At 40.4% G+C, this 12,747-nt stretch overlaps 1 protein-coding gene across 2 annotated transcripts in view; it reads right to left on the bottom strand.

The window, feature by feature from the left end:
* ical1 (islet cell autoantigen 1-like) overlaps positions 1-11,151 on the bottom strand; it is a 41,939-nt gene extending 30,788 nt beyond the window's left edge. The window contains exons 1-3 of one of the 2 annotated variants that reach the window (XM_062996852.1): positions 11,138-11,151; positions 3,688-3,725; positions 3,411-3,564 (exon numbers count right to left, since the gene is read on the bottom strand). In XM_062996852.1, the coding sequence (XP_062852922.1) occupies positions 3,411-3,564; positions 3,688-3,701 (168 nt within the window). In that variant the 5' untranslated portion in view covers positions 3,702-3,725; positions 11,138-11,151. Of the gene's footprint in view, positions 1-3,410; positions 3,565-3,687; positions 3,747-11,137 lie in introns of those variants that run through there. The other variant, XM_062996854.1, reaches the window with a different exon arrangement.
* Positions 11,152-12,747: the final 1,596 nt, after the last annotated feature.

Genomic DNA, 12,747 nt, shown 5'->3' with positions numbered 1-12,747 from the left:
AGCTGGCGGATATTCGAGACTTTGCGCTCCTCCACCTTCCGCTTGAGGATGCCCCAAAGATGTTCTATTGGGTTTAGGTCTGGAGACATGCTTGGCCAGTCCATCACCTTTACCCTCAGCCTCTTCAATAAAGCAGTGGTCGTCTTAGAGGTGTGTTTGGGGTCATTATCATGCTGGAACACTGCCCTGCGACCCAGTTTCCGGAGGGAGGGGATCATGCTCTGCTTCAGTATTTCACAGTACATATTGGAGTTCATGTGTCCCTCAATGAAATGTAACTCCCCAACACCTGCTGCACTCATGCAGCCCCAGACCATGGCATTCCCACCACCATGCTTGACTGTAGGCATGACACACTTATCTTTGTACTCCTCACCTGATTGCTGCCACACATGCTTGAGACCATCTGAACCAAACAAATTAATCTTGGTCTCATCAGACCATAGGACATGGTTCCAGTAATCCATGTCCTTTGTTGACATGTCTTCAGCAAACTGTTTGCGGGCTTTCTTGTGTAGAGACTTCAGAAGAGGCTTCCTTCTGTGGTGACAGCCATGCAGACCAATTTGATGTAGTGTGCGGCGTATGGTCTGAGCACTGACAGGCTGACCCCCCACCTTTTCAATCTCTGCAGCAATGCTGACAGCACTCCTGCGCCTATCTTTCAAAGACAGCAGTTGGATGTGACGCTGAGCACGTGCACTCAGCTTCTTTGGACGACCAACGCGAGGTCTGTTCTGAGTGGACCCTGCTCTTTTAAAACACTGGATGATCTTGGCCATTGTGCTGCAGCTCAGTTTCAGGGTGTTGGCAATCTTCTTGTAGCCTTGGCCATCTTCATGTAGCGCAACAATTCGTCTTTTAAGATCCTCAGAGAGTTCTTTGCCATGAGGTGCCATGTTGTAACTTTCAGTGACCAGTATGAGAGAGTGTGAGAGCTGTACTACTAAATTGAACACACCTGCTCCCTATGCACACCTGAGACCTAGTAACACTAACAAATCACATGACATTTTGGAGGGAAAATGACAAGCAGTGCTCAATTTGGACATTTAGGGGTGTAGTCTCTTAGGGGTGTACTCACTTTTGTTGCCGGTGGTTTAGACATTAATGGCTGTATATTGAGTTATTTTGAGGGAAGAATAAATTTACACTGTTATATAAGCTGCACACAGACTACTTTTCATTGTGTCAAAGTGTCATTTTGTCAGTGTTGTCCCATGAAAAGATATACTTAAATATCTGCAGAAATGTGAGGGGTGTACTCACTTTTGTGATACACTGTATATATATATATATATATATATACGTATATACTCCACTAAAATATATATATATATATATATATATATATATATATATATATATATATATATATATATATACAGTGTATCACAAAAGTGAGTACACCCCTCACATTTCTGCAGATATTTAAGTATATCTTTTCATGGGACAACACTGACAAAATGACACTTTGACACAATGAAAAGTAGTCTGTGTGCAGCTTATATAACAGTGTAAATTTATTCTTCCCTCAAAATAACTCAATATACAGCCATTAATGTCTAAACCACCGGCAACAAAAGTGAGTACACCCCTTAGTGAAAGTTCCTGAAGTGTCAATATTTTGTGTGGCCACCATTATTTCCCAGAACTGCCTTAACTCTCCTGGGCATGCAGTTTACCAGAGCTTCACAGGTTGCCACTGGAATGCTTTTCCACTCCTCCATGACGACATCACGGAGCTGGCGGATATTCGAGACTTTGCGCTCCTCCACCTTCCGCTTGAGGATGCCCCAAAGATGTTCTATTGGGTTTAGGTCTGGAGACATGCTTGGCCAGTCCATCACCTTTACCCTCAGCCTCTTCAATAAAGCAGTGGTCGTCTTAGAGGTGTGTTTGGGGTCATTATCATGCTGGAACACTGCCCTGCGACCCAGTTTCCGGAGAGAGGGGATCATGCTCTGCTTCAGTATTTCACAGTACATATTGGAGTTCATGTGTCCCTCAATGAAATGTAACTCCCCAACACCTGCTGCACTCATGCAGCCCCAGACCATGGCATTCCCACCACCATGCTTGACTGTAGGCATGACACACTTATCTTTGTACTCCTCACCTGATTGCCGCCACACATGCTTGAGACCATCTGAACCAAACAAATTAATCTTGGTCTCATCAGACCATAGGACATGGTTCCAGTAATCCATGTCCTTTGTTGACATGTCTTCAGCAAACTGTTTGCGGGCTTTCTTGTGTAGAGACTTCAGAAGAGGCTTCCTTCTGGGGTGACAGCCATGCAGACCAATTTGATGTAGTGTGCGGCGTATGGTCTGAGCACTGACAGGCTGACCCCCCACCTTTTCAATCTCTGCAGCAATGCTGACAGCACTCCTGCGCCTATCTTTCAAAGACAGCAGTTGGATGTGACGCTGAGCACGTGCACTCAGCTTCTTTGGACGACCAACGCGAGGTCTGTTCTGAGTGGACCCTGCTCTTTTAAAATGCTGGATGATCTTGGCCACTGTGCTGCAGCTCAGTTTCAGGGTTTTGGCAATCTTCTTGTAGCCTTGGCCATCTTCATGTAGCGCAACAATTCGTCTTTTAAGATCCTCAGAGAGTTCTTTGCCATGAGGTGCCATGTTGGAACTTTCAGTGACCAGTATGAGAGAGTGTGAGAGCTGTACTACTAAATTGAACACACCTGCTCCCTATGCACACCTGAGACCTAGTAACACTAACAAATCACATGACATTTTGGAGGGAAAATGACAAGCAGTGCTCAATTTGGACATTTAGGGGTGTAGTCTCTTAGGGGTGTACTCACTTTTGTTGCCGGTGGTTTAGACATTAATGGCTGTATATTGAGTTATTTTGAGGGAAGAATAAATTTACACTGTTATATAAGCTGCACACAGACTACTTTTCATTGTGTCAAAGTGTCATTTTGTCAGTGTTGTCCCATGAAAAGATATACTTAAATATCTGCAGAAATGTGAGGGGTGTATTCACTTTTGTGATACACTGTAGATAGATAGACAGACAGACAGACAGACAGACAGACAGACAGACAGACAGACAGACAGACAGACACTTTATTGATCCCGAAGGAAATTGAGGAAATCCACTGTCAGTGTCAATTTTAAGTTCTACTAAAGGAATGTTCACATGTTTGGGTGCAGTTAACATTTGTTAATGCAAGTAACGTTTAGTAAGGACTCAGAGTTTAGTAATAGCACTTTTAACAAGCACTGAATGTTTCAATACTGTGTTCAAGAAGTTTTCTTCCTTTTAAAAGTAATTATGCCTTTTGGTTTATAATACACATTTCCCAAATGGCAGAACTCATGGTGACAACAATAGCATAGTGGAGTGTTTAAAATGTTTTTATTCTGTTTTTCAATAAATACCTCCAGCTTTGCATCCAAATCTGCGTCCGATGCCACCACATGCTCATCCTCCTTCTTTCCAGTTGCTTTGATCAAAACTTGTTTGGTTTTCCAAAATTTCTTCTGCATGCGGGCCATGACCGATTGGTCCTCACCCAGAACCGGGCTAGTGAGCCTGGAAAATATGGAAGGAGAAATCAATACTAGAATACCATAAAAGAAAAACGATTGGATCAGTAATAACAAGAGAGATTTTTATTTTATATTGTCGAGAGGAGGGGAAAACGGTGCTACTTACCCATAGCTGTCCATATTGTTTATATTACCGGAAATGTCCTGCAAATAGAGCCAAGGCAATTAAATTATTCCATTGCAATTTATTGAGATAAAATGTACAATAATGAAAATAAAAAGTAGCAAACATGACTATTAACCATAAGATCTAAAATATACAAATCTTTTAAGGGGTGAGTGACACAATAAAATATAATACCATTATACCTTAAGATAATTTCCCAACAGAAGAATAGAGAATTACTTTAACACTTTGCTGTGTTTAACACTTCAAAATACAGAATAAGGGATATGGTTATAATAGAACAACTAACAGCTGTTTGCTTTAACGAGTCACATTACAGCAACAGACACTATTGAAGACATGGTGGATGGTCCAGTAAAACACCAACAAAAACAAAGAAAAATAGATGCAAAACAAATGTTTAACTGAATACCATACAGCCAGACATTTCTCTTAAACTGGCTTAGTTTTAGAATACGAGAAAGCCACCAGTGCACCTGTCTTGTCTCGGATTATGGTAGACATTTATTATAACAAACACATTAAAATAAAAACATTAAAACATCTGTTTACCTTGCTCTTAGACGATAAGACCAACCAAAATTACACAATTTAATATGTTTCTTGGACAAATAATACAATAAACATTGCATTCAGGATTTAAAGCGACAGTCATTTTCCAAGGCTGAATATCGATTGGCTCCACCATGGAGATGTAGTGCACTAGATGTAGTGTGTCTAACAGCTTTATTCATTGCGCAAGGTAGTGCGCTTGTAAAGTGTATACTGAGCATTTTGGAACACAGCCAATGTCGGTACGGTCATCACATCATACGCTCTTCCCAGTGCTTCCTTTAGGTAACAATGCAGCAATAAATAGTTTCCACCGGGTAAAGCACATACTGTTATTCATTCGCTGCACCGTTCAGGAGGTAAAAAAAAACCGCTGTAACTAAATAGATAAAGGAAATTCGGTTTAAATAGGGCTCAGGTTTCAGCAAACGCACAATGAGACAGTTACAGCTCCACCTGCGTCTCACTACAAGCTCAAGCTAAATTTCTCAAAAACTCTTTTAATTACAAATTCAACAAGCACCTGTTTCAAAAAATGCAATTCTTACTTTTTTAACGTCGTGTTGATTAAAAACAAGCCAATAAGTGAAATGAGATTAGACCCAAGTGTTCCTCACAGCGCTGACGTTTCCAACCAGCAGGATACGCGCGTCACTCCTGTCGGGAACGGAGACAGAGCAAACTACGCATGCGCACAAATGTATCCCTCTCTAAAAGTGTATTTAGGGTGAAATACAGAAGAAAATGTACATATCATGTTCTTTAGAGTCATCTTTTGTTCGTATAGTTGTATGTGAAAGCATTGGCCATTTATTTACCCACTATATAGAGGCAATGTGAGTGGGTAGCACTGTTGCCTCACAGCAAGAAGGTCCTGGGTTTGATCCCCAGGTGGGGCAGTCCAGGTCCTTTCTGTGTGGAGTTTGCATGTTCTCTCCGTGTCCGTGTGGGTTTACTGCCGGTGCTCCGGTTTCCTACCACAGTCCAAAGACATGCAAGTGAGGTGAATTGGAGATACAAAATTGTCCATGAGTGTGTTCGATATAACCTTGAGAAGTGATGAACCTTGTGTAATGAGTAACTACCGTTGCTGTCATGAATGTAGCCAAAAGTGTAAAACATGACATTATAATCCTAATAAGCAAACAAACAAACATTCACGAAAAGGGAACCCACACACACACACACACACACACTTTGTGGGTATACGATTATCGACAGTCCCAACAACACTGCTGCATCTTTCAGGGTAGATGGAGGTGCACTTCCACCAACTGCCCCTCTAAATTGCTCATAAAAACGAATGTACAGGGTCTTGTGAGTGTATATTTAGATATTTAGCTGACACAAGACATAATAAATGATTATTATTGTTACTAATAAATGTCAAATATTGACTTTATATAAAAGATGTAATGTATACTACTTCTACAGTGCTCCATAATTTGGACCCTTTCCTCTTTTTTTGACATCTACACTGAAAAAAGTCAGCTTTTTAAGGTATTTTACACAACCATTTAAATGTAATATTTAAAAGTATTATCCACCCTGTCTGGGGTGTTTTCTTGCCATGTGTTTAATATTTTTGGTTGCCTTTAAACTCCGTGTGACACTGACTAGAATAAAGGGGTTGCTTAAAATGAATGGATAACTATAATTTTTAAAGTGATATTTGATTCATTAACCTGATTTTAATTATTACACCTTGTCACCCACAAACTCATTTGTGAGGGCATTTTCTACTAGAATTGGGGTAAGATAAATTCAATGGCTGTTTTTTCACTGCTTGATTCTGGTCAGGGTCGCGATGGGTCTGATTCATTGGGTCAAAGGAAGGAAACACCCCAGATTTATTAATAATTTGCTAATTAAATATTTTTTTAAAAATTATTTTGTTACTGGACATATTTTACTTAAATAATGTGAGGTCAGCTTGAAATGGTCATTGTTGGTTGAATTTACAATTCTTTATTTGGCCTATTTGGCTTGTTTATAGAATATTACGGGGTGGCACAGTAGCACAACTGGTAAAGCTGCTACAAAACGTTAAATGTTTAAATGTTATTTCTGGTCGTGGTCTATTAGGAGCTTGCCATTTTCTTCCTGTCATTATGTGTGTGTGTGTGTGTGTGTGTGTGTGTGTGTGTGTGTGTGTGTGTGTGTCCTTTTACCTTGAAGAAGCACACAGAAGAAGGTGTGACATCTGCTGTAATGACCCAAAATGAGTGAGTGAATCTGTAAATGTGTGGATGAATTAGTGCCCTGCCCAGGGTGTATGCTTGAAAGGTGTTTCTGGGTGTTGGTTTAAAGCGTTTAAAAGCTCTCTTTTTCTTCCACAAGGTGGCGCTACTAGCACATTGTTTTACCAGACACTTCACTGTTAAACTTAGAATGCACAGAATATTATAAATGATTTCACATTGTGATAAATCAGCTATTTAAACTCATATTTGGATAAATTATAATCCTACAGTTGAATTCAGTATTCAAATATCACTTTCAGTATCATTTTTGTGTTGTTTTGCTGATATTCCAGCACTTTCCCATGATTAGTATAAGAAATTTATAAGGAAAGGTTGGACAAAGTGTACAATATTTACAAAACACATTAAATTATATCACATAAAAATTATATCTCAGTAAAAAACAGAGAATAGGAATATAAAACTAATAAAATTGATAAGGAGAATCATAATAGCCTGTATCAGCATAAAACTATCTGTATCAAGCTGCACACAGAGAGGTGGAAAGCTGCTGTGTTCCAACATAACACCCTATATACTAAATAGTGTGCTAAATTAGATTTCAACCAATTGCGAAGCTACTATTTTGAGCACACTGATCAGTGTAGACACAAAAGTGTTCGTTTGCTTCGTGTGCAGCCTAATACAGTTAGTTCTGAATACAACCCTGTAAAACTTTCCTCATTTTAAATGTTAAAAGGATTATATAAAGGTTAATAAAGATTTTTTTTGACAGTGGGTTTACTCGGGCCTACTTTTTTTATCATTGGCAGGTATTTCTATTTATGGTCTAATGGAAACAAAGTTATAAATGAAAGACACAAAAGCATCCACAGCTCACAAAGGAGCACGTGAAAAGAAAAAGGAAAGCGAAGGACTGAGAACTGGTTGATACAATATGACAGGCCACTCCAGCTGTCACAACTCAATTCTCGGAAAAGACAGAGAACCCTCAAAACAAGCCAGGGTGGCAATGAACAAGTGGCAACCCAACTCCCTCAAGGATTTACAGGTGGGTCTACTGGGCTTACCACCTTGGGAAAAGCAGGTTGCCAGACATATGAGCTGGCAAGTCTGTGATAGAGAAACTGTGATATATATTGAAACACTCCCACTGTTTTATTCTTGTTTTTAAAGAGATTCAGGATGACGAGTTATTGGCGTTTAATTCAACATCAGCACATTTACATATCACATTACTATTCCACCATTTCTACTAACAACATTCTCTTAAGTCCCACCCACTGCATACATATCTGCATAATTCAACCAATAGCAAATTAGCATGTTCATTAACCAATCACAGCATCCCTTTAATATGCAATCAATTCTAAATCAATCATACAACATATTCAGTGCAATCATGCATGAATATTACACCCACCTTTGACAAATTATTGCTCAACTAGGTGCAAGTGACTTGTCAGTTAAGAGAAACCAACAGATCAGTCATCTATGCCTCCATGCCCCCTCTGCTGGCATGACAGCAAGATTCTGCAACCTGGCCCAGCTGGACAAATTACACTGATTTTCCTTTACTACTTGCTTAAATCCTAAAAACTACCAGTTGGACCACATGTAAGTAAAGGCAAATCATTTTAGATATATTATTCCTAATGACAGCAAGAATAAAAAATCATCCCAAGTGCAAATAGCTTGACCTAGGTTAAACATGTTGTGGCTAAAAAGTCACAAACAAAAGGGGGACACTGACAATAAAATAAGGTGGCTAAAATAATGGAAACAAAGTAACAAATAAATGATGCAAGAACGTCCCACAGCCTGTTAGCCTGTTACAGAGAAAGTGGATGGAAAAGGAATAGCGCAACAGTAGTGGGACTTCCGGTTTGGCGCCACATGGAGAGGACGTGAGCTCGTGTTTCCCTCTGAGCAAAATCATCTGTTTTCATTATTTTAAGGCACATTTACCGTATTTATTTAATTTAGGTTTTTGTTAACTCTTAGTTATTTATTCTGGTTAAGTTTTTTGTTGTTGTTACGATGCCTCCAAAGGTTAGTAAAACACCGGGACCCTCACAGAGCCTAATCAGGCCTGTAGTTCGAACTGCGTCCTCACCTGGTAGTGCTGCTGCGGCCCCGGCGGAGGTGAGCGCTGCTTCGGCATTAAACCAAGACGTCGCGGCGCTTAGGTCTGAACTGGTTCTTGCAGTGAAAGAGGAGCTGCATTTTGCATTGGAGGAGTTTAGGTCCAGTGTTCGGTCTGAGTTCCAGGTATTGAAGGCAGACATTTTACACAATAACGCTGCTCTGAGATCCAAGTTTACTGATCTCAGGAAGACGGTTTCAGATGTGGAACAGTCTCTCTCCTCATTTTCAGATGATGTCGTGGGTCTACAAGCTAAGGTCAACTATCTAACTGCGGAGCTCAGCAAGTTAGACACTAAGTGCGATGATTTGGAATCCAGATCTCGCCGACAGAACATCAGGATCGTTGGGGTCCCGGAATCGCAGCTGACATCTGACTCATACTGTACGTGTCTCTGAAGGACGCGTTTAATCTGGACGAATGTCCCGTGATTGACCGAGCTCACCGCTCCCTTGCTCCGACCCCTAAATCTGGCAATCCACCGCGAGCTATTATAGTTAGAATGCATTATTTCAAGGATTGTGCTCACATTCTGAGAAAAGCCAGGGAGCTGCAGCGGATCTCCGTATCGGGCTTGAGTATCTCGGTGTATCCTGATTACACGGCAAAGGTCGCCAGGGCTCGGGGTGCCTTTAATGATGTACGGAAAAGGAATAGCGCAGAACTGTGAAATGACAGGCTGCTCGAACAGAATCAGCTTTATTCGCCAAGTATGTTTACACACATAAGGAATTTGTTTCCGGCTGTTGTTAGCTCTTTACAATTTACAAACAATACAATATACAGACAAGACTATATGTAGACAATGTACAAATGTACATGTTAAGCAGAATTTGCATATGTACAGAAAATATAAAATAGCATAAGATAAATAGTAAAGTAAGGTAAGATGCAGTTACAATATTATACAGCATGTATAAAGTGCAGTGTGGCATGTAACAACAGTAAACAGCAGTTCAGTTTTAGTTATTAAAGAGTTTGATGGCATTTGGAAAAAAACTGTTAGAGTGTCTGTTTGATTTTGTGTGCAGGGCTCTGTAGCGCCTGCCAGAGGGTAGGAGGTTAAAAAGTTCATGTCCAGGGTGTGAGGAGTCTGTGATAATTATTTCCGCCTGGTTTCTGATCCTTGTTTCTGATCCTTTGTTTTGAAGTCCTGGAGGGTGGGCAAAGGAGCACCGATGATTTTTGACGCTCTATCCACCACTCTTTGCAATCTACATGTGTCCTGTTTTGTGGCTGAACCGAACCACACTGTGATGGATGTGCACAGGACAGGTTCAATGACTGCAGTGTAGAACTGTTTCAACAGCTCCTGTGGCAGACCGTGTTTCCTCAGTTGACGCAGAAAGTACATCTTTTGCTGGGCCTTTTTGAGGATGGAGTTGGTGTTGGCCTCCCACTTTAGGTCATTGGAAATAGTACTTCCCAAGAACCTGAAGGTCTCCACGGTAGACACAGTGCTGTTGAATATGGTGATGGGGAGCAGTGTTGAAGGTATTCCTTTTAAAATCCACTACCATCTCTACAGTCTTTAGTGTATTCAGCTCTAGGTTGTTCTGACTGCACCAGAGCACCAGCCGATCAATCTCCTGCCGATATGCAAACTCATCTCCATCCTGGATTAGTCCAATGATCGTAGTGTCGTCTGCAAACTTTTGAAGTTTCACTGTTGGGTCTGTAGAGGTACAGTCATTAGAGTAGAGAGAAAATAGCAATGGAGAGAGGACACAGCCCTGTGGTGCACCAGTGCTGACTGTTCTTATGGTAGAGGTGATATCCCCCAGCCTCACCTGTTGTGTCCGTTCTGTCAGAAAGCTGGTGACCCACTGACAGATGGCGGGGGACACACTGAGCTGAGACAGTTTGAGGTGGAGGAGTTCTGGTATGATGGTGTTAAACGCCGAGGTAAAATCCACAAAAAGGATTCTTACGTAAGTTTGTGGGCTGTCCAGATGTTCTAAGATGTAGTGCCATGTTGACTGCATCATCCACCGACCTGTTTGCCCAGTAGGCAAACTGCAGAGGGTCCAGCAGTGGGTCAGTAATGCTCTTGAGATGTGTCATAACCAGTCGTTTGAAGGATTTCATGACCACAGATGTTAGAACAACCGGTCTGTAGTCATTAAGTCCTGTGATGGATGGTTTCTTGGTAATTGGGATGATGGTGGAGCGTTTGAAGCAGGATGGGACTTCACACAGCTCCAGTGACTCGTTAAAGATCTTTGTAAAAAAAAAAGGAAAAGAAAGGGAACCCCAAACACAAGACAGGGATGGCGAAACAAAGGTGATAAGCTCATAATATCAACTGCACTGCCTGGAATTATTTCTACTGTTTTTTTTAATTAAAGATATAAAGATGCTCTGACAGTTTTCATTTCCACTTTAACACTTTTAATATAATTTCTTCATTACAGACTGCAGATGTTTTGGTGCCTTTCATTTGTTACTTAGTTTCCATTTTTTGGCCACACTTTTATTTTCTTGTTACCATTTTTGTTTGTGGTTTTTAGCCAGAGTATTGCTCTACCTTGTTTAAGCATTTTGTTCATTGGGTTCATTTTCAATTCTTGCAGGTGCAGGACTTCATCTGGTGCCTCAGTGGAAAGGCACAAAACACCCCAGTACAGCAACACTGTAGATCACACTGGCCTGCAAAAATACAAAAAATAGCTCAAAATAGCTCTTATTCATCAAAGTTGCATACTGTTAAATATTTCTCTGAGCGAACTACATCAAAATGTTTTTTTTTTTACAAAAATGTAAATCATGAAGCATATAAATGAGAGAAAAATATCAGAAGCATGATTAGAAATAAATTTACATGTACAAGTCACCCTGTGGGTATAAAAGATTATTTTTGCTGTAAAACCTCAGTTCAGCAGTTAAGCAGGGTACAGACTGTGCGAGACAGAAAGGTGTACACTTGCTGATAGATGCAGACATCAAAACCACAAAAGCAGATGGAGATTGGCATGTTTTCGGGGTTCTGCTTAAACAAGGTCTCCACCCTTCAAACCCACAGTCTGGGCTAGACACTTCTGAACAAATCCTGAGATATCTTGTTTTTTGTATCTTAGTTTGACGGCAGTATGTCTTAACATGTTGCTTACTTTCATTTAGCAAATGCTGATTCTATGAATTATTAAGAAGGTTTAGTACTTTGTCAAGTTTATGGAAAAATAAATGTAGAATTCAAATCAGGGTGCTAAGCTGAAGCTTATCTAAGACTTATCCAAGTCTTGTGGTTAAATATTGGCACCTGAGACTACATCTTATTTTTTAGGTGTGGTGTAGAATGCGTAGGTGTGTAATGTGTGCACGGGATGTTAGCGAGCATATGAGATTTTTAATACACAGCATGTTATAGTCTGCTGAGTGAAACCACAATTTCCTGATTTGTAAAACTGCCACCTCGGCCAATTTTGATAATTTTGTTATAGCAATTTGTTTAACATGTATGGCTTACATAAGAGGATATGTCAGGTGAATGAACAGATTATAAAATACTTTGATGATTTGCAAGAACATGGACATGACAGAAGCATGGACAATGTATGTGGGGTCATTTAAATCCTTGCATAGATTATTTTGCCAAATGTATCTGGGCATCAAACCAGGAGTTTGTTGGAAATCCCCTTTTAAAACCATGAGAATTAATATATAGGTCCTTTAGCCCATTCAGGCAAGATTATTTGCGGGATGAGATGTTGGATGAGATCATTTAGGATGAACATTTAATTCATCCTAAGGGTGCACCTTTGGCAGCAATTACAGCTTCAACGCATTTAAGGCGTCTTGGGAAAGAAGCTAAAAGCCTCTGTGCACAAGTTATCACCCTCATCCAACACCTCTGAGGTTAATTAACTGCAAATGTTTGCCTAACAGATTTCCCATAATCATTGCATGGTTTCACTAATGCTCTTGTGGCAAAATGTTTCAATATCAAGTGGAAACCTGCCTGGAGTGGAGGCTGTTCAGCAGCACTAGAGGAAACAAATCCATACAAATACCAATGGTTTAAAATAAGATGTTCGACAAATACATGTAATGCGGCTTAGCTGCTGAACGAGTTTGGCAGTGAGCCATGTTGGAGTCGTTTCCTTCTGCATTGACTTTTTTGGCCGGCAGAGGCAGCAT

Source organism: Trichomycterus rosablanca, chromosome 6 (genome assembly GCF_030014385.1).
Source record: "Trichomycterus rosablanca isolate fTriRos1 chromosome 6, fTriRos1.hap1, whole genome shotgun sequence".
Classification (NCBI taxonomy): domain Eukaryota; kingdom Metazoa; phylum Chordata; class Actinopteri; order Siluriformes; family Trichomycteridae; genus Trichomycterus; species Trichomycterus rosablanca.
This window is presented reverse-complemented; position numbering and strand designations above follow the sequence as displayed.